Raw genomic sequence first — 26,973 nt, 5'->3', positions numbered from 1 at the left:
GGAATGCGAACCACGAATGGACCCCAAACCTATGTGAGCTTGTAGAGGGTCGCTGGCACTGTAAGAAAACAGTGAGGGTTAGAAAAATTGCCCACCCCAAGACCCTGTAAGGTAGGTGTAAAGTGCACCTACAACCCCCAGAGAGCACAGAAGTCGTGATAGGGGGATTCTGCAAGGAAGACCAACACCAGCAAAGCAACAACAGTGGATTTCCGGACCTGAGTACCTGTAAGACAAGGGGACCAAGTCCAAGAGTCGCAACAGTGTTGAGAGTGGGCAGATGCCCAGGAAATGCCAGCTGAGGGTGCGAAGAAGCTGCCACCGGATGGAACTAGAGGACTAGGAACTTCCCCTTTGGAGGATGGATGTCCCACGTTGTGAAGAAACTTGCAGAGGTGTTCCCACGCAGAAAGACCACAAACAAGCCTTGCTAGCTGCAAGGGTCGCGGTTAGGGTTTTTGGATGCTGCTGTGGCCCAGGAGGGACCAGGATGTCGCCACTTGGATGAGGAGACAGAGGGGGCACCCAGCAAGTCAGGGAGCCCTCACAGAAGCAGGCAGCACCCGCAGAAGTACCGGAACAGGCACTTAGACGAGGAGTGAACCGGAGTCCACCCGAAGTCAGAAAAGGGAGTCCCACGATGCCGGAGGACAACTCAGAAGGTTGTGCACTGCAGGTTAGGGTGTCGGGGACCCAGGCTTGGCTGTGCCCGAAGGAAATCCTGGAAGAGTGCACAGGAGCCGGAGCAGCTGCAAATCACGCGGTACCCAGCAATGCAGTCTAGTGTGGGGAGGCAAGGACTTACCTCCACCAAACGTGGACTGAAGAGTCACTGGACTGTGGGAGTCACTTGGACAGAGTTGCTGAGTTCCAGGGACCACGCTCGTCGTGCTGAGAGGGGACCTAGAGGACCGGTGATGCAGTCTTTTGTTGCCTGCGGTTGCAGGGGGAAGATTCTGTCGACCCACAGGAGATTTCTTCAGAGCTCCTGGTGCAAGAAGGAGGCAGGCTACCCCCAGAGCATGCACCACCAGGAAACAGTCGAGAAAGCCGGTAGGATGAAGCGATACAAGGTTGCAGTAGTCGTCTTTGCTACTTTGTTGCGGTTTTGCAGGCGTCCTGAGCAGTCAGCGGTCGATCCTTTGGCAGAAGGTGAAGAGGGAGATGCAGAGGAACTAACTCTGGTGAGCTCTTGCATTCGGTGTCTGAAGAATTCCCCAAAGCAGAGACCCTAAATAGCCAGAAAAGGAGGTTTGGCTACCTAGGAAGGAGGATAGGCTAGTAAGAAAGGTAAGAGCCTATCAGAAGGAGTCTCTGACATCACCTGATGGCACTGGCCACTCAGAGCAGTCCAGTGTGCCAGCAACACCTCTGTTTCCAAGATGGCAGAGGTCTGGGGCACACTGGAGGAGCTCTGGGCACCTTCCCTGGGAGGTGTAGGTCAGGGGAGTGGTCACTCCCCTTTCCTTTGTCCAGTTTCGCGCCAGGGCAGGGCTGGGGGATCCCTAAACCGGTGTAGACTGGCTTATGCAGAGATGGGCAGCATCTGTGCCCATCAAAGCATTTCCAGAGGCTGGGGGAGGCTACTCCTCCCCAGCCTTCACACCTATTTCCAAAGGGAGAGGGTGTCACACCCTCTCTCAGAGGAAATCCTTTGTTCTGCCTTCCTGGGCCAGGGCTGCCTGGACCCCAGGGGGGCAGAAACCTGTCTGAGGGGTTGGCAGCAGCAGCAGCTGCAGTTCAAACCCTGAAAAGGCCTGTTTGGCAGTACCCGGGTTCTGTGCTAGAGACCCGGGGGATCATGGAATTGTCTCCCCAATGCCAGAATGGCATTGGGGTGACAATTCCATGATCTTAGACATGTTACATGGCCATGTTCGGAGTTACCATTGTGACGCTATACATAGGTAGTGACCTATGTGTAGTGCACGCGTGTAATGGTGTCCCCGCACTCACAAAGTCCGGGGAATTTGCCCTGAACAATGTTGGGGTACCTTGGCTAGTGCCAGGGTGCCCACACACTAAGTAACTTTGCACCCAACCTTCACCAGGTGTAGGTTAGACATATAGGTGACTTATAAGTTACTTATGTGCAGTGTAAAATGGCTGTGAAATAATGTGGGCATTATTTCACTCAGGCTGCCCTGGCAGGCCTGTGTAAGAATTGTCAGATCTCCCTATGGGTGGCAAAAGAAATGCTGCAGCCCATAGGGATCTCCTGGAACCCCAATACCCTGGTACCTCAGTACCATATACTAGGGAATTATAAGGGAGTTCCAGTATGCCAATGTGAATTGTTTAAATTGGTCCCTAGCCTGTTAGTGACAATTTGGAAAGCAGAGAGAGCATAACCACTGAGGTTCTGGTTAGCAGAGCCTCAGTGAGACAGTTAGGCATCACACAGGGAACACATACATATAGGCCACAAACTTATGAGCACTGGGGTCCTGGCTAGCAGGGTCCCAGTGACACATAACAAACATACTGACAACATAGGGTTTTCACAATGAGCACTGGGCCCTGGCTAGCAGAATCCCAGTGAGACAGTGAAAACACCCTGACATATACTCACAAACAGGCCAAAAGTGGGAGTAACAAGGCTAGAAAGAGGCTACTTTCTAACATAATGTTGTTGGATCTGTTTGTGTGTATGGTGTTGTGGGTGAGGGTGGGGGCGGGGGTGTTGCGTGTATGTGTCACTCTCTTTTTCCTCCCCCCCTGTGTACTAGGTGCAGTACTCACCGTGGTCGTCGCCTTCTTTGATGTTCCTAGTATATGAGCATATACACCAGCATGGGGAGGGCCTGCAGCTCGGGCTTCATGACGTCCTGGTTCTTCGTTAAGTGTTAAGCGGTAAGTGGTTTACCTTCCAAAAACTTTTTCCGCTGTGCTTTTGATGCCGTTGGTACCACCCCGGAAAAGCTGGCGGATTGGCGGGTTGCAATCGGGTGGGCGGTACATTGTCTTCCGCCTGTCTGTTGGTGGTGACCGCTGCGGTGTTTGTTTCTACCGCCGTGGCGGTCGGAGTGTTAAAGTGGCTGTCTGTGATGGCGGTTTCCGCCGTGGTCGTGAACCCATTTTTTTTTACCGCCGGCCTGTTGACGGTATTAACGCCGCTTTAACACCTTCCGCCAGGGTTGTAATGAGGACCTAAGTATCTTACCTGGAAGGTAGCGCTCCTCTTAGTGTTAACATCCGCTGGCAGAGTAAGCGAGATTCAAGCCTTTTTTGCCATCCAAGAGCCTTTTATGAGGTTTACAGACGATACAGTCATCCTACGGACAAACCCAAAATTTATTCCAAAAATGCCAACTCATTTCCACATTAACGAGCCAGTAGTGCTAAAGACTTTCTTTCCGCTGCCTCAGACTGAGACAGAAAGATCGCTGCATTCCTTGGACGTCAAACGATGCCTTAAATTTTATTTGCAGTGGACATCCTCAATCAGAAAGTCCAGTCAGCTGTTTGTAGCATTTAGTGCGCCCAGGAGAGGGCTTTCGGTTTCTAAACAAACCATCTCTAGATGGATTTCTAGTGCCATAGCCTTTTGCCACCAGAAAGCTGGTCGACCTCTGGACACTAAAGTTCGTGCACATACTACCCGAGCAGTGTCCACTTCTTGTGCACTTTTCTCTGGGGTATCCCTTCCAGACATCTGTCGCGCAGCCACGTGGAGGACAACACACGCCTTCACAAAGCATTACTGTCTGCATGCTGAGATGCTCCATGATGCTGCGGTGGGTCAAGCAGTTCTTAGACATTTGTTCAGATAAGGTGAGCTGTTTATTTCCCGCCATCCGCTTCTCATTTAATCACATTTTCTATTTGTTATTAACGTACCTTTCTTGCATATTCATATATGTTTGAAAGCGTTATTTTATTGCTTTACATGTAACTGTCTAATGACAATGTTTTATAATGATTGGGATAGACAGTATTTCTTGATACAGAAAATGTGTTAGTTACTGCTTGCTTCTCTTATTCAAGCATGTGAATCTATGAAAGTTCCAATACTGGAGTAAGAAATAAGTTACTTCTCCAGTATTGGATCTTTCATAGATTCACATGCTTGAATCATCCCCGTCGTCGAGGTGGGAGCCTCACGGTAACCTGAAATACATATAGCAGTACATTTTACACACTAGGCCTCAAGGGTCTGTTTGAGTTCTTTTACAGTCTATCCCTGTCGTTTTGCAAAGAGACCCAAAGTTGAAATTCAGCCAATCAGGCGTCGACACCCTCTAGAACACTCCCAACAGAGGCTCTCTCCCTCAGATTTTCTACCACACATTGTGTGAAGGGAAAGGCAGGTCGTAGGAGGCTGGACTGGCTTGTAGTGAGTACCAAGGGGTACTTGCACCTTGCACCAGGCCCAGTTATCCCTTATTAGTGTATAGGGTGTCTAGCAGCTTAGGCTGATAGATAATGGTAGCTTAGCAGAGCAGCTTAGGCTGAACTAGGAGACGTGTGAAGCTACTACAGTACCACTTAGTGTCATATGCACAATATCATAAGAAAACACAATACACAGTTATACTAAAAATAAAGGTACTTTATTTTTATGACAATATGCCAAAGTATCTTAGAGTGTACCCTCAGTGAGAGGATAGGAAATATACACAAGATATATATACACAATACCAAAAATATGCAGTATAGTCTTAGAAAACAGTGTAAACAATGTATAGTTACAATAGGATGCAATGGGGACACATAGGGAAAGGGGCAACACAAACCATATACTCCAAAAGTGGAATGTGAACCACGAATGGACCCCAAACCTATGTGACCTTGTAGCAGGTCGCTGGGACTATTAGAAAATAGTGAGAGTTAGAAAAATAACCCTCCCCAAGACCCTGAAAAGTGAGTGCAAAGTGCACTAAAGTTCCCCTAAGGACAAAGAAGTCGTGTTAGAGGAATAATGCAGGAAAGACACAAACCAACAATGCAACAACGATGGATTTCCAATCTTGGGTACCTGTGGAACAAGGGGACCAAGTCCAAAAGTCACAAGCAAGTCGGAGATGGGCAGATGCCCAGGAAATGCCAGCTGTGGGTGCAAAGAAGCTTCTACTGGACAGAAGAAGCTGAGGTTTCTGCAGGAACGAAAAGGGCTAGAGACTTCCCCTTTGGTGGACGGATCCCTCTCGCCTTGGAGAGTCGTGCAGAAGTGTTTTCCCGCCGAAAGAACGCCAACAAGCCTTGCTAGCTGCAAATCGTGCGGTTAGTGTTTTTGGACACTGCTGTGGCCCAGGAAGGACCAGGATGTCGCAAATTGCGCCAGGAGGTAAAGGGGACGTCGAGCAAGACAAGGAGCCCTCTCAGCAGCAGGTAGCACCCGGAGAAGTGCCAGAAACAGGCACTACGAGGATGCGTGAAACGGTGCTCACCCGAAGTTACACAAAGGAGTCCCACGTCGCCGGAGACCAACTTAGAAAGTCGTGCAATGCAGGTTAGAGTGCCGTGGACCCAGGCTTGGCTGTGCACAAAGGATTTCCGCCGGAAGTGCACAGGGGCCGGAGTAGCTGCAAAAGTCGCGGTTCCCAGCAATGCAGTCTAGCGAGGTGAGGCAAGGACTTACCTCCACCAAACTTGGACTGAAGAGTCACTGGACTGTGGGGGTCACTTGGACAGAGTTGCTGGATTCGAGGGACCTCGCTCGTCGTGCTGAGAGGAGACCCAAGGGACCGGTAATGTAGCTTTTTGGTGCCTGCGGTTGCAGGGGGAAGATTCCGTCGACCCACAGGAGATTTCTTCGGAGCTTCTAGTGCAGAGAGGAGGCAGACTACCCCCACAGCATGCACCACCAGGAAAACAGTCGAGAAGGCGGCAGGATCAGCGTTACAGAGTTGCAGTAGTCGTCTTTGCTACTATGTTGCAGTTTTGCAGGCTTCCAGCGCGGTCAGCAGTCGATTCCTTGACAGAAGGTGAAGAGAGAGATGCAGAGGAACTCGGATGAGCTCTTGCATTCGTTATCTCAAGTTTCCCCAGAGACAGAGACCCTATATAGCCAGAAAAGAGGGTTTGGCTACCTAGGAGAGAGGATAGGCTACTAACACCTGAAGGAGCCTATCAGAAGGAGTCTCTGACGTCACCTGGTGGCACTGGCCACTCAGAGCAGTCCAGTGTGCCAGCAGCACCTCTGTTTCCAAGATGGCAGAGGTCTGGAGCACACTGGAGGAGCTCTGGACACCTCCCAGGGGAGGTGCAGGTCAGGGGAGTGGTCACTCCCCTTTCCTTTGTCCAGTTTCGCGCCAGAGCAGGGCTAAGGGGTCCCCTGAACCGGTGTAGACTGGCTTATGCAGAATTGGGCACATCTGTGCCCAAGAAAGCATTTCCAGAGGCTGGGGGAGGCTACTCCTCCCCTGCCTTCACACCATTTTCCAAAGGGAGAGGGTGTAACACCCTCTCTCAGAGGAAGTCCTTTGTTCTGCCATCCTGGGCCAGGCCTGGCTGGACCCCAGGAGGGCAGATGCCTGTCTGAGGGGTTGGCAGCAGCAGCGGCCTCAGTGAAACCCCAGGAAGGGCAGTTTGGCAGTACCAGGGTCTGTGCTACAGACCACTGGGATCATGGGATTGTGCCAACTATGCCAGGATGGCATAGGGGGGGCAATTCCATGATCATAGACATGTTACATGGCCATATTCGGAGTTACCATTGTGAAGCTACATATAGGTAGTGACCTATATGTAGTGCACGCGTGTAATGGTGTCCCCGCACTCACAAAGTCCGGGGAATTGGCCCTGAACAATGTGGGGGCACCTTGGCTACTGCCAGGGTGCCCTCACACTAAGTAACTTTGCACCTAACCTTTACTAGGTAAAGGTTAGACATATAGGTGACTTATAAGTTACTTAAGTGCAGTGTAAAATGGCTGTGAAATAACGTGGACGTTATTTCACTCAGGCTGTAGTGGCAGGCCTGTGTAAGAATTGTCAGAGCTCCCTATGGGTGGCAAAAGAAATGCTGCAGCCCATAGGGATCTCCTGGAACCCCAATACCCTGGGTACCTCAGTACCATATACTAGGGAATTATAAGGGTGTTCCAGTAAGCCAATGTAAATTGGTAAAATTGGTCACTAGCTTGTTAGTGACAATTTGAAAGAAATGAGAGAGCATAACCACTGAGGTTCTGATTAGCAGAGCCTCAGTGAGACAGTTAGGCATCACACAGGGAACACATACCTATAGGTCACAAACTTATGAGCACTGGGGTCCTGACTAGCAGGGTCCCAGTGACACATAACAAACATACTGAAAACATAGGGTTTTCACTATGAGCACTGGGCCCTGGCTGGCAGGATCCCAGTGAGACAGTGAAAACACCCTGACATACACTCACAAACAGGCCTAAAGTGGGGGTAACAAGGCTAGAAAGAGGCTACTTTCTCACACAGGTGCACCAGGAGCCTTCCACTGCCGCCTCAGAACACCAGGCGAAATTCTTTAAAAAGGTTCGTTCAGAACCTACAACACCTGTGACAAAAAAGGCATCAGCAAAAAGTGCCTCTCTGTCATTGTCGCCGACGGGTGATCCAGCAAGGCCTGCATCTGATATCACCAAAAAACATCCATCAACGACGTCCCCGTCGACGACACCATCGACGGTCACAGCGACGACGATGACATCCAAGTTTACGACGGCTGTATCGCCAATGATTATGACATTGTCACCACTGTCATCAACGACGATCATAACGGCTAAGATATTCAAGAAGGCATCGTCGACGAAGACAGTGTCGACGGTGGGAGGAGAGGTAGTTTATCCGTCGGCGGCAACACTACCGTCGTCGAAGCATCTGTCGGCGAGAAAGACAAAGACAACGTCGACGAGCACACCTGTACCGTCGACGAGACAACGGTCGGCGCGACAACCGTCGACAAGGGACCCGTTGACGAGGGACCCGTCGACGAGGGATCCGTCGACGAGGGATCCGTCGACAAGAGATCCGTCGACGAGAGATCCGTCGACGACAGCACCATCGTCGGCGACAGATCCGTCAATGGTGCAACTGTTGACGAGAATACTGTCGGCAGCAACACCGTCGACGAAGGAACCGTCGCCGAGAACACTGTTGACGGCGGATGCTGAAATGTCAGCTGTAGGGATGGAAGTTCTGTCCACTCAACCACTGACCATCATGTCCTCTGCCGCAGATTTGGAGGCACAGCAGGAGTCCTCAAGATTCCTCCCTCTTTCTTTTATCTCCATGGGAGAAAGGACATCTTCAGTCCTTCCAGGCCATACATCTCCAAGGAAAGTCCTGCCATATCCACTGCAGCATCTATTGGATGATGACAATGACAGCTATTCCCAGGATGAAGGTCTGTTCGGTGCAGCCAGTAGCCCATCTCAGCTGCACGTAAAGTGCCAGGACTTAGATGAGGAGGAGGAAGAACAGCAGCAGCTCTACTATTCTTCAAGGGTGTATCAAGAAGGCTCTTCATACCCGGCGGGTGAGCCGGAACCGTCGTTCCCCATGCCTAGGTCTCTAGAAATTTTTGAGGCAGCCCCTAGCGACTGGGATGACTATCTCATTTCTACACCGTCTCCTCCGCCAGCAGCACCAGTTGAGTCTCCCCCGAAGGACATTGGGGGTTTCCACAACCTCATGGAGAGAGCAGCCAAGAAGTTCGAATTACCTCTCGTTTCCCAAGAGACAGAGGGGGTCATTCTAAGTCTGGCGGGCGGCGGAGGCCGCCCGCCAGACTTCCCCCCTCCAAAATACCGCTCCGCGGTCGCAAGACCGCTGAGGGTATTTTGGCTTTTGCACTGGGCTGGCGGGCGACCGCCAAAAGGCCGCCCGCCAGCCCAGTGCAGAAACCCTTCCCACTAGGACGCCGGCTCAGAATTGAGCCGGCGGAGTGGGAAGGTGCGACGGGTGCAGTGGCACCCGTCGCGTATTTCAGTGTCTGCAATGCAGACACTGAAATACAAAGTGGGGCCCTCTTACGGGGGCCCCTGCAGTGCCCATGCCATTGGCATGGGCACTGCAGGGGCCCACAGGGGCCCCACGAAAACCCATACCGCCATCCTGTTCCTGGCGGGAGAACCGCCAGGAACAGGATGGCGGTATGGGCTGTCAGAATCCCCCATGGCGGCGCAGCAAGCTGCGCCACAATGGGGGATTCCAAGGGCAGCGGAAAACCGGCGGGAGACCGCCGGTTTTCCACTTCTGACCGCGGCAAAACCGCCGCGGTCAGAATGCCCTGCGGGGCACCGCCAGCCTGTTGGCGGTGCTCCCGCCGACCCTGGCCCCGGCGGAAAGGAACCGCCGGGGTCAGAATCACCCCCAGATTGTTTCCTATACGATTTCAAGGAGCCATCGAGAAAATTTGTACAGGCAATACCAATAGTGGACTTCCTCTGGCAAGACGGATTGAAGGCTATGAAGAACCCTGCCACAGTGCCTTCTTGTAGGAAGTTGGCTCTGTATGCACTACTTCAAAGTAAGAAATAGCATGCACAGAGTCCAAGGGTTCCCCTTAGAGGTAAGATAGTGGCAAAAAGAGATCATTCTAATGCTCTATTTTGTGGTAGTGTGGTCAAGCAGTAGGCTTATCAGAGGGTAGTGTTAAGTATTTGTTGTACACACACAGGCAATAAATGAGGAACACACACTCAAAGACAATTCCAGGCCAATAGGTTTTTATATAGAAAAATATATTTTCTTAGTTTATTTTCAGAACCACAGGTTCAAGATTTACAATCAATACTTCAAATGAAAGGTACTTCACTTAGGTATCATAGGAACTTTGAATTAGCAAAATAGCATATACAGTTTTGGCAAAAATGGCAATAAGCTATTTTAAAACTAGACACTACAAATTTCAACAGTTCCTGGGGGAGGTAAGTATTTGTTAGTTTTGCAGGTAAGTTAACCACCTACAGGGTTCAAAGTTGGGTCCAAAGTAGCCCACCGTTGGGGGTTCAGGGCAACCCCAAAGTTACCACACCGGCAGCTCAGGGCCGGTCAGGTGCAGAGGTCAAAGTGGTGCCCAAAACGCATAGGCTTCAATGGAGAAGGTGGTGCCCCGGTTCCAGTCTGCCAGCAGGTAGGTACCTGCGTCTTCGGAGGGCAGACCAGGGGGGTTTGTAGGGCACCGGGGGGGACACAAGACAGCACAAAATGTACACCCTCAGTGGCACGGGGGTGGCCAGGTGCAGAGTGCAAACAGGCGTCGGGTTTGCAATGGAGTTCAATGGGGAGACCCAGGGGTCTCTTCAACGAAGCAGGCAGGCAAGGCGGGGGCTCCTCAGGGTAGCCACCACCTGGGCAAGGGAGAGGGCCACCTGGGGGTCGCTTCTGCACTGGAGGTCGGATCCTTCAGGTGCTGGGGGCTGCGGGTGCAGTGTCTTTACCAGGAGTTGGGTTCTTAGAAGCAGGCAGTCGCAGTCAGGGGGAGCCTATGGATTCCCTCTGCAGGCGTCACTGGGGGAGGTGGCAGGGGGGTCAACTCTGGCTACTCACAGGGTCGCAATCGCCGGGGAGTCCTCCCTGTAGTGTTGGTTCTCCGCAGGTCGAGCCGGGGGCGTCGGGTGCAGAGAGGAAAGTCTCATGCTTCCGGCGGGAAACGTGTGGTCTTTAAAAGTTGCTTCTTTGTTGCAAAGTTGCAATCTTTGTGGAACAGGGCCGCTGTCCTCAGGAGTTCTTGGTCCTTTTAGATGCAGGGTAGTCCTCTGAGGCTTCAGAGGTCGCTGGTCCCTGGGGGACGTGTCGCTGTTGCACTTTTTCTCGAAGTGGGGAGACAGGCCGGTAGGGCTGGGGCCAAAGCAGTTGGTGTTTTTGTCTTCTCTGCAGGGCTTCAGGTCAGCAGTCCTTCTTCATCTTCAGGTTGCAGGAATCTATCTTGCTAGGTTCTGGGAGCCCCAAATACTCAATTTAGGGGGGTGTTTAGGTCTGGGGGGTTAGTAGCCAATGGCTACTAGCCCTGAGGGTGGCTACACCCTCTTTGTGCCTCCTCCCTGAGGGGAGGGGGGCACATCCCTAATCCTATTGGGGGAATCCTCCATCTGCAAGATGGAGGATTTCTAAAAGTCAGAGTTACCTCAGCTCAGGACACCTTAGGGGCTGTCCTGACTGGCCAGTGACTCCTCCTTGTTTTTCTCATTATCTCCTCCGGCCTTGCCGCCAAAAGTGGGGCTGAGGCCGGAGGGGGCGGGCATCTCCACTAGCTGGAGTGCCCTGGGGCGCTGTAACAAAGGGGTTGAGCCTTTGAGGCTCACTGCCAGGTGTTACAGTTCCTGCAGGGGGAGGTGAGAAGCATCTCCACCCAGTACAGGCTTTGTTACTAGCCAGAGTGACAAAGGCACTCTCCCCATGTGGCCAGCAACATGTCTGGTGTGTGGCAGTCTGGCAATACTAGTCAGCCCACACTGGAAGTTAGGTATGTTTTCAGGGGGCATCTCTAAGATGCCCTCTGGGGTCTATTTCACAATAAAATGTACACTGGCATCAGTGTGCATTTATTGTGCTGAGAATTTTGATACCAAACTTCCCAGTTTTCAGTGTAGCCATTATGGTGCTATGGAGTTCGTGTATGACAGACTCCCAGACCATATACTCTTATGGCTACCCTGCACTTACAATGTCTAAGGTTTTGCTTAGACACTGTAGGGGCATAGTGCTCATGCACCTATGCCCTCACCTATGGTATAGTGCACCCTGCCTTAGGGCTGTAAGGCCTGCTAGAAAGGTGACTTATCTTTGCCATAGGCAGTGTGAGGTTGGCATGGCACCCTGAGGGGAGTGCCATGTAGACTTAGTCATTTTCTCCCCACAGTACACAAAAGCTGGCAAGCAGTGTGTCTGTGCTGAGTGAGGGGTCCCCAGGGTGGCATAAGACATGCTGCAGCCCTTAGAGACCTTCCCTGTTATCAGGGCTCTTGGTACCGGGGGTACCAGTTACAAGGGACTTACCTGGATGCCAGGGTGTGCCAATTGTGGAAACAAAGGTACAGTTTTAGGGAAAGAACACTGGTGCTGGGGCCTGGTTAGCAGGCCTCAGCACACTTTCAAATCATAACTTGGCATCAGCAAAGGCAAAAAGTCAGAGGGTAACCATGCCAAGGAGGCATTTCCTTACACTTCTCAGATGCCGAAGCTAGAGAAGAAATCCAAGGCCCCGGACAACACTCCAGCCTGCTTAATATTGCAGCTGAAACCAGCCTCAGTGATATCACAGGCTGCGCAGCGCAGGTCAAAGAACCCTTCGGCACCTATCGCAGCGCCTCCTGATAAGGATGGAGGGAGGTTGGAAAATATTGGAAAAAAGTTCTCCTCAGTGGCGGCGATTACAGTGAAGGCAGCCAACTCCTTAGCCATTCTGGGAAGGTATGACATGCAGATGTGGGCTGACATGTCAGCTTACGTAGACCTATTACCTGGAGATGTCAAGGTGTAAGCAAGAAAAGTACTGCAGGAAGGGGAGCGGATTGCAGCGGAAATCATTGACTGCGCCATTGACATTTCCCTAACAGGATTCCGCCAACTCTCAGGAGCAGTGGTCTTGCGTCGGCAGGGGTGGCTCAAGTCTACCTCGTTCCACCCAGAAGTCCAGAGCCGCATTCTCGATATGCCGTTTGACGGAGAGAGTTTATTTGGGAAGCATGTGGCGACATGCTGCAATCCATAAAGACCGATACGGATACAGCGAAATCACTTGGTACCTTACAGTACCGCAGGCAGCCCTTTCGTGGGGCAAGAGGCAGGGGAAATTATTCCTTTCAAGGGGGTTTTCAGCAACATAGACCCCTGTATCAGTCCTCTTTGTCGGGACCCAGACAACATTACGGCCAGCATCAACTGCATTACCGGTTATCACCTACTGCAGCATATCGACACCCAGCGAAAGGAAGATCAGCACCAAGAGGAATAGACACCGCCAGGAACAAATGACCAGCTAGCCATACCAGCTTCCTACATGGCCAGGGGATTCAGAGTCGGGGGTCGCATCACTTCTCATTTCCTTCGTTGGAAAGCCATAACAACAGACAAATGGGTGTTGGCCGTAGTAACCAGAGGGCATACTCTGGAATTCGTTCAGAAACCACTGAACGTCCCACCGTCGGGCCCTCCACCTCCGCGAGTAGCCCAACTCCTCAAGGAAGTGCAAGTGATGCTACGCAAGGGAGCAATAGAGCGGGTCCCTGCCCCTCACAGGAACAAGGGGTTCTACTCACGCTTCTTTCTAGTAAAGAAACCCTCTGGAGACTGATGCCCCATTCTGGACTTACGGTTGCTGAACAAGTTTCTGAGAAAACAGTCGTTCAGGATGGCGACATTGCAGGACATCTTGCACCTCCTAAATACCGGAGATCATATGGCATCCCTAGACCTCCAGGATGCGTATTTTCATGTTCCAATACACCTCAACCACCGGAAATTCCTCAGGTTCAAGGTAGCTGGTATGCACCTACAGTTTCGGGTCCTCCCTTTCGGTTTAAATCAGCCCCCAGAAGCTTTACAAAGATGCTGGCTCCAGTAGCGGCTCATCTGTATAGTCACAATAGAATGCAATGGGGCACATAGGGATAGGCGCAACACAAACCATATACTCTAGAAGTGGAATGTGAACCACGAATGGACCCCAAACCTATGTGACCTTGTAGAGGGTCGCTGGGACTGTAAGAAACCAGTGAGGGCTAGAAATATAGCCCACCCCAAGACCCTGAAAAGTGGGTGCAAAGTGCACCTAAGTTCCCCAAAGAGCACAGAAGTCGTGATAGGGGAATTCTGCAAGGAAGGCCAACACCAGCAATGCAACAACAATGGATTTCCTGACAAGAGTACCTGTGGAACAAGGGGACCAAGTCCAAAAGTCACAATCAAGTCGGGAGTGGGCAGATGCCCAGGAAATGCCAGCTGTGGGTGCAAAGAAGCTGCTACTGGACAGTAGAAGCTGGAGATTCTGCAGGAACGACAAGGGCTAGGAACTTCCCCTTCAGTACCTCAGTACCATATACTAGGGAATTATAAGGGTGTTCCAGTAAGCCAATGTAAATTGGTAAAATTGGTCACTAGCCTGTTAGTGACAATTTGAAAGAAATGAGAGAGCATAACCACTGAGGTTCTGGTTAGCAGAGCCTCAGTGAGACAGTTAGGCATCACACAGGGAACACATACCTATAGGTCACAAACTTATGAGCACTGGGGTCCTGACTAGCAGGGTCCCAGTGACACATAACAAACATACTGAAAACATAGGGTTTTCACTATGAGCACTGGGCCCTGGCTAGCAGGATCCCAGTGAGACAGTGAAAACACCCTGACATACACTCACAAACAGGCCAAAAGTGGGGGTAACAAGGCTAGAAAGAGGCTACTTTCTCACACTTACCTCTAAGGGGAACCCTTGTACTCTGTGCATGCTATTTCTTACTTTGAAATAGTACATACAGAGCCAACTTCCTACACTGGTGGATCAGCGGTGGGGTACAAGACTTTGCATTTGCTGGACTACTCAGCCAATACCTGATCACACGACTAAATTCCCAAAATTGTCATTAGAAACAGATTTTTGAAATTTGAGCTATTTTTTTAAAATTTTTAAAAGTCCTGCTAGGGCCTTGTGTTAATCCCTGTTAGCATTTCTTTTAGAGTTTAAAAGTTTTGTAAAAGTTTGAATTAAGTTCTAGAGATAGTTTTAGATTCTTAAAAAGTATTCCAACTTTTAGAAACATAGGGGGTCATTCTGACTCCCGCCGGCCGCGGTAACCGCAGGGCCGGCGGGAGCCGCCAGAATACCGCTGCGCGGTCAGAAGACCGCCGCGGTTATTCTGGGTTTCCCGCTGGGCTGGCGGGCGACCGCCAGAAGGCCGCCCGCCAGCCCAGCGGGAAACACCCTTCCATGAGGATGCCGGCTCCGAATGGAGCCGGCGGAGTGGAAGGGGTGCGATGGGTGCAGTTGCACCCGTCGCGATTTTCAGTGTCTGCATGGCAGACACTGAAAATCATGGTGGGCCCTCTTACGGGGGCCCCTGCAGTGCCCATGCCATTGGGCACTGCAGGGGCCCCCAGGGGCTCCACGACACCCCATACCGCCATCCTGTTCCTGGCGGCCAAGACCGCCAGGAACAGGATGGCGGTCGGAATCCCCATGGCCATGGAGTATTCCCAAGGGCAGCGGAAAACCGGCGGGACACCGGCGGTTTTCCGTTTCTGACCGCGGCTGTACCGCCGCGGTCAGAATGCCCAAGGGAGCACCGCCAGCCTGTTGGCGGTGCTTCCGCGGTCGTTGGCCCTGGCGGTTTTTACCGCCAGGGTCAGAATGACCCCCATAATGTCTGCTGCAGAAGAGATTGTGATGGAGCTCAACCTCACCCCGTACCTGCATCTTAGGATGTCAGAGTTAAGGTCTCTCTGCAAAATCAAAAAGATTAAAACTGATTCAAACCCCACCAAAGTACAGCACCAGGAGCTTTTGGCAGAGTTTGCTAAGAACAACCCCTCTGAGGATGCCTTCCCAGAGGGGGAAGCTAGTGATGTGGAGGATTTCCCACCCCCACTCCTAGTTAGGGAGAACAGGGTCCCTCAAACCCTCTCTCCACAAGTGATGGTCAGAGATGCTGCTTCTCTCACAGGAGAGTCCAGCAACTCTGGAAGCATTGAAGGCAGCCTCAATGAAGATGACCTCCAGTTAGCCAGGATGGTCAAAAGATTGGCTTTGGAAAGACAGATCCTAGCCATAGAAAGGGAAAGACAAGAGATGGGCCTAGGTCCCATCAATGGTGGCAGCTGTCACGTACTGCGCTGGACTTCTCCCCTCTGGATTTCGGATTGGGGGATACACCAAGTCTTCTACAGGTCCTGGATACTCCCAGAAAAGGGCGACCCCTTCTAGTAGCCACGGTGCCGCTTGACAGGCTACGACAAAGCAGACCGTACCCTCCAGAAGGAGTTCCGGAGGGAAAAAAAACCCACACTGGGGAAAAAACCTCTAACAGGAACTCCTGAAGGAAAACAAGAAAAAACAGGACTTGACAACAGGAAACAAAAATAGGCAATATCCAGGGTAAAAGGCAGGAAAAAAGGAACAGGCAAAAATATCCCAAGGCAAAAGCAGGAACAAGGAACAGGCAAAAATCTCCCAAGGCAAAAGCAGGAACAAAGAACAGGCAAAAATCTTCAAAGGCAAAAAGCAGGAACAAAGAACAGGAGCGAACAGGAGCGAACAGCACAACCAGAAGGAAGTGTTTGCAACGCATGGAGGAACAAGACTGACTGACTTATATACTGAGAAAATGGAAGTGACATCACAGGAAAGGGAAGTAACACCATCTTAGATTGGGAAAAGCCCATAGACCAGTATAGGAAAAAGAAAGTAGTATAACAGAGAAACGGAGCATGCTGGGACAAAAACACAAAGAAGACAAGATGGACACAACATGGATAGAGACAAGCAAAAGGACCAACAAAAAACCCACCACCAACAACAAAAGAAGAAAAAAGGCTACAAGTAAGTGTAGCATGACCGGGAGCGAAATATATGCTTCCAAGAAAGCATAGTCAAAAAACGCGGGGAACGGCGCTCCGAATATCGGTAGCGCGTTCTACCTGCGAGGACAGAAAGAGACGCGCGTCAGAGCGCGGCGTTACAGTAGGTCCCCTCCCCAAGGCACCAGGTTTGTCAGGATGATTGTCAAAAAACAGGCGAACCAAACGGGGAGCATGGACGGAGGAAGCATCATCCCAAGAACAGTCACTGAGGGGGTATCCTTTCCAATGGACCAAAAACTAGTTTGCGTCGAAAAATTCTGGAATCACAGATCTCCTGGACTTCAAACTCAGGCTGTCCGTCAATAGAAAGAGGAGGTGGAAACCCGAGGATAAAGAAATCTCAGTGTTAAAGAAGGCACAAAAGGCTCTCCAGAAACGTGATACATATTGAGGCCCTCTGTCTGAAATTGCCTCTTGAGGAAGACCATGGAGGAGAAAAATATCCCATAGAAAAATGCGACTCATTTCTGGGTCCGTTGGGAGTTTTTTCAAGGCTGAAAAATGGGCCATCTTGGTGAATGAATCTACGGTCAACATGATTACTTGGTTACCAGAGGAGGTAGGTAGAGAGCATATGAAATCCGTGGATAGAGTACACCAAGGAGCGGAAGGAACCGGTAAAGGTCTTAATAAACCTGCCACCTTAGTGTAGGAGGCTGGACTGGCTTGTAGTGAGTACCAAGGGGTACTTACACCTTGCACCAGGCCCAGGTATCCCTTATTAGTGTATAGGGTGTCTAGCAGCTTAGGCTGATAGATAATGGTAGCTTAGCAGAGCAGCTTAGGCTGAACTAGGAGACGAGTGAAGCTCCTACAGTACCACTAGTGTCATATGCACAATATCATAAGAAAACACAATACACAGATATACTAAAAATAAAGGTACTTTATTTTTATGACAATATGCCAAAAGTATCTCAGTGAGTACCCTCAGTATGAGGATAGCAAATATACACAAGATATATGTACACAATACCAAAAATATGCAGTATAGTATTAGAAAACAGTGCAAACAATGTATAGTTACAATAGGATGCAATGGGGACACATAGGGATAGGGGCAACACAAACCATATACTCCAAAAGTGGAATGCGAACCACAAATGGACCCCAAACCTATGTGACCTTGTAGAGGGTCGCTGGGACTGTAAGAAAACAGTGAGGGTTAGAAAAATAGCCCACCCCAAGACCCTGAAAAGTGAGTGCAAAGTGCACTAAAGTTCCCCAAAGAGCACAGAAGTCGTGATGGGGGAATTCTGCAGGAAAGACACAAATCAGCAATGCAACAACGATGGATTTCCAAACGAGGGTACCTGTGGAACAAGGGGATCAAGTCCAAAAGTCACAAGCAAGTCGGAGATGGGCAGATGCCCAGGAAATGCCAGCTGTGGGTGCAAAGAAGCTGCTACTGGACAGTAGAAGCTGAGGATTCTGCAGGAACGACAAGGGCTAGAAACTTCCCCTTTGGAGGATGGATGCCACACGCCGTGGAGAGTCGTGCAGAAGTGTTTTCCTGAAGAAAGACCGCAAACAAGCCTTGCTAGCTGCAAGTCGTGCGGTTAGGGTTTTTGGATGCTGCTGTGGCCCAGGAGGGACCAGGATGTCGCCAATTGCGTCAGGGGACAGAGGGGGCAACCAGCAGGACGAGGAGCCCTCTCAGAAGCAGGCAGCACCCGCAGAAGTGCCGGAACAGGCACTACGAAGAGGAGGGAAACAGTGCTCACCCGAAGTTACACAAAGGAGTCCCACGTCGCCGGAGGACAATTCAGGAGGTCGTGCAATGCAGGTTAGAGTGCCGTGGACCCAGGCTTGGCTGTGCACAAAGGATTTCTGCTGGAAGTGCACAGAGGCCGGAGTAGCTGCAAAAGACGCGGTTCCAAGCAATGCAGTCTGGCGTGGGGAGGCAAGGACTTACCTCCACCAAACTTGGACTGAAGAGTCACTGGACTGTGGGAGTCACTTGGACAGAGTTGCTGGATTCAAGGGACCTCGCTCGTCGTGCTGAGAGGAGACCCAGGGGACCGGTGATGCAGTTCTTTGGTGCCTGCGGTTGCAGGGGGAAGATTCCGTCGACCCACTGGAGATTTCTTCGGAGCTTCTAGTGCAGAGAGGAGGCAGACTACCCCCACAGCATGCACCACCAGGAAAACAGTCGAGAAGGCGGCAGGATCAGCGTTACAGAGTTGCAGTAGTCGTCTTCGTTACTTTGTTGCAGTTTTGCAGGCTTCCAGCGCGGTCAGCAGTCGATTCCTTGGCAGAAGGTGAAGAGAGAGATGCAGAGGAACTCTGATAAGCTCTTGCATTCGTTATCTAAGGAATTCCCCAAAGCAGAGACCCTAAATAGCCAGAAAAGAGGGTTTGGCTACTTAGGAGAGAAGATAGGCTAGCAACACCTGAAGGAGCCTATCAGAAGGAGTCTCTGACGTCACCTGCTGGCCCTGGCCACTCAGAGCAGTCCAGTGTGCCAGCAGCACCTCTGTTTCCAAGATGGCAGAGGTCTGGAGCACACTGGAGGAGCTCTGGGCACCTCCCAGGGGAGGTGCAGGTCGGGGGAGTGGTCACTCCCTTTACCTTTGTCCAGTTTCGCGCCAGAACAGGGCTGAGGGATCCCTGAACCGGTGTAGACTGGCTTATGCAGAAATGGGCACCATCTGTGCCCATGAAAGCATTTCAAGAGGCTGGGGGAGGCTACTCCTCCTCTGCCTTAACACCTTTTTCCAAAGGGAGAGGGTGTAACAACCTCTCTCTGAGGAAGTTCTTTGTTCTGCCATCCTGGGCCAAGCCTGGCTGGACCCCAGGAGGACAGAAATCTGTCTGAGGGGTTGGCAGCAGCAGCAGCTGCAGTGAAACCCCTGAAAAGGCAGTTTGGCAGTACCCGGGTCTGTGCTACAGACCCGTGGGATCATGGGATTGTGCCAACAATGCCAGGATGGCATAGAGGGGGCAATTCCATGATCTTAGACATGTTACATGGCCATATTCGGAGTTACCATTGTGAAGCTACACATAGGTAGTGACCTATATGTAGTGCACACGTGTAATGGTGTCCCCGCACTCACAAAGTCCTGGAAATTGGCCCTGAACAATGTGGGGGCACCTTGGCTAGTGCCAGGGTGCCCACACACTAAGTAACTTAGCACCCAACCTTTACCAGGTAAAGGTTAAACATATTGGTGACTTATAAGTTACTTAAGTGCAGTGTAAAAATGGCTGTGAAATAACGTGGACGTTATTTCACTCAGGCTGCAGTGGCAGGCCTGTGTAAGAATTGTCAGAGCTCCCTATGGGTGGCAAAAGAAATGCTGCAGCCCATAGGGATCTCCTGGAACCCCAATACCCTGGGTACTTCAGTACCATATACTAGGGAATTATAAGGGTGTTCCAGTATGCCAATGTAAATTTGTAAAATTGGTCACTAGCCTGTTAGTGACAATTTGTAGAGAGAGAGCATAACCACTGAGGTTCTGGTTAGCAGAGCCTCAGTGAGACAGTTAGGCATCACACAGGGAACACATACCTATAGGTCACAAACTTATGAGCACTGGGGTCCTGACTAGCAGGGTCCCAGTGACACATAACAAACATACTGAAAACATAGGGTTGTCACTATGAGCACTGGGCCCTGGCTAGCAGGATACCAGTGAGACAGTGAAAACACCTTGACATACACTCACAAACAGGCCAAAAGTGGGGGTAACAAGGCTAGAAAGAGGCTACTTTCTCACACTTAGTTTGGGGTGTCTTAGTCTGGGCCCAGACTGGGCATGCTGACACATAGGTTTCAGTGTCTGTCTTTAGCGAAGGCCACCATAAAGATCGCTGAAGCAGCTCCTGGGTCTTCCTGATACCTTGATGACCGGCTATAGGAGAATCATGGCACATTTGCAGGGCTTCTGTCTGCACTTTCTTGGTAGGTAGGAAAAGAGCATGTTGATGATAGAAGTAGTTGTTCTTCTTCTGCAAAAAAGGAGTCACTCTATCCCATTCTGAAGCAGACAAAAACTGGTACTCGGATTGAATGCGTTCTTTAAAAGATTGAGTAGCTCCGATGATCCTGCTAGACTCAATAAGATGTGGAGAGGAGTTCTGGGCTATGTCAGGATATCTGCGGGATAAGGCATCTGCCACTAAATTCTGGGAACCTGGTATGTACATGATAACGAAATTGTACTGGCTAAAGAAGAAAGTCCATCGAGCCTGACGACTGTTGCGACACTGAAAGCTCCGAAGACACTGGAGATTACGGTGATCAGTCCTAGCTTCAAAAGGCTCTCTGGAACCCATCAGGAAATGCCTCCATTCCTTACAAGCTACTTTGAGAGCGAGTAGTTCTCGTTCCAGTACAGAATAATTTCGTTCAGCCTCTGATAGAATATGAGACAGATAAAAGATAGGATGTTCCAATCCATCATTGTCTTGCTTCTGCAGCAGAACTGCTCCAATAGCTCTGTCTGAGGCATCAGTCTCGACGATAAATTTCTTGGTATTGTCAGGATGACACAACACGGGTGCTTGGGTAAAGGCTGTCTTTAATTCTTGAAACGCGCGTTCAGCCTCCTTGGTCCAAATGAAACCCTTCTTCAGGTTCTCTTTCTTAATTGTTTGTGTTATGAAACTTTGTAGGTGGGCAAAGTTCTGTATAAACTGACGATAAAAGTTTGATAAACCAAGAAAACATTGCGTTTCTTCAATGGACGTTGGAGAAGGCCAATCTAATATGGCACTGACCTTGTCAGGATCCATGGATATTCTGTGTTGATTAATACAAAACCCGAGATACCTTACTTCAGATTTATGGAACTCACCCTTCTCAGGTTTACAAAACAATTGGTTTTTCTTGAGTCTTTCCAGGACTTGCAGGACATGATCTACATGGTGCTCAGGATCACAGGAATATATCAAGATATCATCCAAATAGATGACTACATATTGATTGATTACATCAGAGAACACTGAATCCATAAATCGTTGAAAAACAGAAGGGGCGTTGGTCAGTCCAAAGGGCATAACACGATACTCATAGTGCCCAAAAGGGGTACGAAAAGCTGTCTTCCATTCATCTCCTTCCTTGATCCGAAGGAGATGATATGCACCCGTAAGTCTAATTTAGTAAATATCTTGGCTCCTTGAATGGCATCCAATATATGTCTGATTAAAGGCAGTGGATATCGATCCTTAATTGTTATTCTGTTGAGTTCACGAAAGTCCACACAAGGACGCAGATCCCTAGTCTTCTTTGGGTAGAAGAAGAGAGGAGCCCCAGCGGGGGACCTGGAAGGAGCAATCAAACCGTTGTGTAAGTTGTTGTCTAAATATTCCCTTAGCACCTTCTTTTCTTGGTCTGTCAGAGAATACATTCGACCGAAGGGGACGACTTCATCAGGAATTAATGGAATAGCACAGTCATAACTGCGATGAGGTGGCAAAGTAGGATTACTCAGTTTCTGAAAAATCCTGATATATTCCTGATAACAATCTGGAACCCCCTGGATAATATTGATAGAGTTAGTGTTATCCTTAGTTGACTGACAGGACCTTTTTGGAGTCCAATAAGAAGTAGTGGAATAACAATTCGGTTGACAAAATGAAGACGTTAGGGATATAGGTGGTCATTCTGACCCTGGCGGTCTTTGACCGCCAGGGCGGAGGACCGCGGGAGCACCGCCGACAGGCCGGCGGTGCTCCAATGGGTATTCCGACCGCGGCGGTAAAGCCGCGGTCGGACCGGCACCACTGGCGGGGTCCCGCCAGTGTACCGCCGCCCCATTGAATCCTCCGCGGCGGCGCAGCTTGCTGCACCGCCGCGGGGATTCCGACCCCCCCTACCGCCATCCAGATCCCGGCGGTCGGACCGCCGGGATCCGGATGGCGGTAGGGGGGGTCGCGGGGCCCCTGGGGGCCCCTGCAGTGCCCATGCCACTGGCATGGGCATTGCAGGGGCCCCCGTAAGAGGGCCCCTACATGTATTTCACTGTCTGCTGCGCAGACAGTGAAATACGCGACGGGTGCAACTGCACCCGTCGCACAGCTTCCACTCCGCCGGCTCGATTCCGAGCCGGCTTCATCGTGGAAGCCTCTTTCCCGCTGGGCTGGCGGGCGGTCTGAAGGCGACCGCCCGCCAGCCCAGCGGGAAAGTCAGAATTACCGCCGCGGTCTTTCGACCGCGGAACGGTAATCTGACGGCGGGACTTTGGCGGGCGGCCTCCGCCGCCCGCCAAGGTCAGAATGAGGGCCATAGTTTGTGTTTCCCAATTGATATAGGGGTTGTGTCGGGCTAACCAGGGAATTCCCAAAATCATGATGTGATTTGGTGAGGCTATGAGATCAAAGGCAACGTGTTCTTGATGCCCCCCAAATGTCAAACAAAGAGTAGGAGTTGAGGCCACCACAGGTCCTGAGGTTAACGGAGAGCCATCCACTGTGTGCACCTGCTCAGGAGTCTCTTTAGGAATGCAGGGAATTCCTTTACTCGTAGCCCAGGTCTCATCCAGATAGAGTCCACTGGCTCCACAATCAAGGAGAGCCAGAAGATGTTCTTCTTGATCTTGTGAACTTTGTAACTTGACCGAGAGGATAAACAGGGTGGACATGCTTTCTTTGGAGGAGCATATTGATGGTACTTCAGCTCCTCCCGTCTCCTTCCTCCTTACAGGGGACGGGAGCTGGCGTTTCCCGCAGGCCTTGAGGGATGTACCGGACAACTATGGATCAGGTGGCCAGCCTTACCACAGTATAGGCAAAGTCCCCTTCGTCGTCGTTCCTCCCTTTCTGACTCTGTCAATGGCCCACGAACCAGATCTATCTGCATGGGCTCTTCATGGGGAGGTGAAGAGGCTTCAGATGGACTATCTTCCGTTCGCCGACTGTTAGCACGGAAGGTACCGGAGTGGTATGGAGCTCTAGTTCTACGTCTTTCCATCTTGCGCTCTCAAAGTCTATACTGGATGTTCATAGATTGATCCATTAATTGTTTCAAAGAACAAGCTGGAGAAGAGTGTACAAGCTCATCTTTAATTTCTTCACGCAGGCCTCTGCGGAAAAGGGTTACAAATGTGCGTTCTACCCAGGAGGTTTCAGCTGCCAGCTGTTTGACGCAGGTTATATACTTCAGTACATCCTGATTACCCTGCTGAATGTCACATAAGGCTTCTTCAGCTGCTACTTCTACCCCAGGTCTCTCAAACATTTGTTTGAAAACAGTCAGGAAAGCGGAATAGTTAGCCAGGACTGGGTCATCTGCAGAAACCAAAGGAGTCGCCCAAGCAAGCGCTGGACCAGACAAGGCGCTAATCAGATAGCCCACCTTAGCCTTATCCGAAGAAAACTGGAGTGGATGAAAGGCAAAGAAAACCGTCAAGGCGTCCAAAAATTACTTCATCTTTAAAGGATCTCCGGAATATCGAGGAATAGTAGCAGATACAGGTGGTATGTCCATTGATCGGGAAGACAAGACCTGTTGTAGCGCAGTGTTCTCTGCCCGTAACTGTTGTAACTCTGGGCTTGTTGCTGGACAGGCTGTAATATAGCTTGAGCATTTTCTGACGCCTCTCACTGTGGATCTTCCATGGCGCTCTCTCAACGCTGAATCTTTTGGCGTTGCAATCACATACTGCGCTGGACTTCTCACCTCTGGATTTCGGATTGGCGAATACACCAAGTCTTCTACAGGTCCTGGATACTCCCAGATAAGGGTGACCCCTTCTAGTAGCCATGGTGCCGCTTGACAGGCTGCGCCAAAGCAGACCGTACCCTCCAGAAGAAGTCCCAGAGGGAAAAAACCCCAACACTGGGGAAAAAACCTCTAACAGGAACTCCTGAAGGAAAACAAGAAAAAACAGGACTTGACAACAGGAAACAAAAATAGGCAATATCCAGGGTAAAAGGCAGGAAAAAAGGAACAGGCAAAAATATCCCAAGGCAAAAGCAGGAACAAGGAACAGGCAAAAATCTCCCAAGGCAAAAGCAGGAACAAAGAACAGGCAAAAATCTTCCAAGGCAAAAAGCAGGAACAAAGAACAGGAGCGAACAGCACAACCAGAAGGAAGTGTTTGCAACGCAAGGAGGAACAAGACTGACTGACTTATATACTGAGAAAAGGGAAGTGACATCACAGGAAAGGGAAGTAACACCATCTTGGATTGGGAAAAGCCCATAGATCAGTATAGGAAAAAGAAAGTAGTATAACAGAGAAACAGAGCATTCTGGGACAAAAACACGAAGAAGACAAGATGGACACAACATGGATAGAGACAGGCAAAAGGACCAACAAAAAACCCACCACCAACAACAAAAGAAGAAAAAAGGCTACAAGTAAGTGTAGCGTGACCGGGAGCTAAATATATGCTTCCCAGAAAGCATAGTCAAAAAACGCAGGGAACGGCGCGCCGAATATCGGTAGCGCGTTCCACCCGCAAGGACAGAAAGAGACGCTGCGTCAGAGCGCGGCATTACCGCAGCAACATAAATAGGGTCAGAGATTCTCCTGACATGTTGAAAATCCCAAAAGGGTTTGTAACTAAATATGAAGATGGTGATGACATCACCAAATGGTTCACAGCTTTTGAGAGGGCTTGTGCAACCAGAAAAGTAAACAGATCTCACTGGGGTTCTCTCCTTTGGGAAATGTTCACTGGAAAGTGTAGGGATAGACTCCTCACACTCTCTGGAAAGGATGCAGAATCCTATGACCTCATGAAGGCTACCCTGATTGAGGGCTTTGGATTCTCAACTGAGGAGTATAGAATTAGGTTCAGGGGGGCTCAAAAACCCTCGAGCCAGACCTGGGTTGATTTTGTTGACTACTCAATAAAAACACTGGATGGTTGGATTCAAGGCAGTGGTGTAAATGATTATGATGGGCTGTACAATTTATTTGTGAAAGAACACCTGTTAAGTAATCGTTTCATTGATAAACTGCATCAGCATCTGGTAGACCTAGGACCAATTTCTCCCCAAGAATTGGGAAAGAAGGCGGACCATTGGGTCAAGACTAGGGCGACCAAAAGAAAGGGGTCACAAAGACTCCCCAGGGGAAGAGTGTTGAGACATCCAAGGGAAAAAATAAAGAGTCTTCTATAGGGCCCCAAAAACCTGCTCAGGAGGGAGGGTCCAGAGCCTCTTCACAATCTAATTTTGGGTACAAGGGTAAAACCTTTGATCCCAAAAAGGCCTGGTGTCGTAGCTGTAACCAGCAAGGACACCAAACTGGAGACAAGGCCTGTCCCAAGAAAGGTTCCACTTCTAACTCTACTCCAGCTAACACTGGAATGGCCAGTCTCCAAGTGGGATCAACAGTGTGCCCAGAGCAAATCAGGGTCCACACTGAAGCTACATTAGTCTCTGAGGGTGGGGTGGATTTAGCCACACAGGCTGCCTGGCCCCCTAATATGCAAAAATACAGGCAGCAACTCTTAATTAATGGGATTAGTGTAGAAGACCTGAGGGATACAGGTGCCAGTGTCACCATGGTGACAGAGAAACTGGTTTCCCCTGGTCAATACCTGGCTGGACAAACTTATCCAGTCACCAAAGCTGACAATCAGACTAAAGTACATCCCATGGCTATGGTAACTTTAGAGTGGGGAGGGGTCAATGGCCTGAAACAGGTGGTGGTCTCCTCAAATATCCCTGTAGACTGTTTGCTTGGAAATGACCTGGAGTCCTCAGCATGGGCTGAGGTAGAACTCAAAACCCATGCAGCCATGCTGGGTATCCCTGAACTGGTGTGTGTCAAGACAAGGGCACAGTGCAAGGCTCAGGGTGAAAAAGTGGTGTTGGAGCCTGGAAAAAGGGCCCAACCCGCATAGAGAAAAGGAAAGAAGACTGGGGAACCAGCTTCAACACAACAAGAGAAAGAGAACCTCTCTTCCCAGGAAGAAGTTCTGCCCTCTGAGGGAACTGAGCCCATGGAGTTAGAACCTTATCAGGTTGAGCTCCTAGGCCCAGGGGGACCCTCAAGGGAACAGTTGTGTAAGGGGCAAGAAACATGTCCCTCTCTTGAAGGCCTTAGGCAGCAAGCTGCTGAAGAGTCCAAAGGAAAAATAACAGGAACACATAGGGCCTCATTATGATCCTGGCGGGCGGCGGAGGCCGCCCGCCAGGATGCCGCCGTCCAAAATACCGCGCCGCGGTCAAAAGACCGCGGCGGGTATTACTTGTTTTCCCCTGGGCTGGCGGGCGGTTGCTGAAAAACCGCCCGCCAGCCCAGGGGAAAACGACTTTCCCACGAGGATGCCGGCTCGTAATTGAGCCGGCGGAGTGGGAAGATGCGACGGGTGCAGTGGCACCCGTCGCGTATTTCAGTGTCTGCAAGGCAGACACTGAAATACTTTGCAGGGCCCTCTTACGGGGGCCCCTGCCGTGCCCATGCCATTGGCCCGGGCATGGGCACGGCAGGGGCCCCCAGGGGCCCCGCGACCCCCCCTACCGCCATCCTGTTCATGGCGGCTTTCCCGCCATGAACAGGATGGCGGT

At 50.6% G+C, this 26,973-nt stretch overlaps 1 protein-coding gene across 1 annotated transcript in view; it reads left to right on the top strand.

Moving 5' to 3' along the window:
• Positions 1-8,093, top strand: part of PCSK4 (proprotein convertase subtilisin/kexin type 4) — a 2,195,633-nt gene extending 2,187,540 nt beyond the window's left edge. The window contains exon 16 of the mRNA XM_069215864.1: positions 7,708-8,093. Coding sequence (XP_069071965.1) covers positions 7,708-8,093 — 386 coding nt within the window. The remainder of the gene's footprint in view (positions 1-7,707) is intronic.
• The last annotated feature ends 18,880 nt before the right edge of the window (positions 8,094-26,973 follow it).

The sequence above is a fragment of the Pleurodeles waltl genome, chromosome 12 (genome assembly GCF_031143425.1).
Source record: "Pleurodeles waltl isolate 20211129_DDA chromosome 12, aPleWal1.hap1.20221129, whole genome shotgun sequence".
Taxonomy (NCBI): domain Eukaryota; kingdom Metazoa; phylum Chordata; class Amphibia; order Caudata; family Salamandridae; genus Pleurodeles; species Pleurodeles waltl.
The sequence above is the reverse complement of the archived record's forward strand: the minus strand, read 5'-3'. Positions and strand labels throughout refer to the sequence as shown.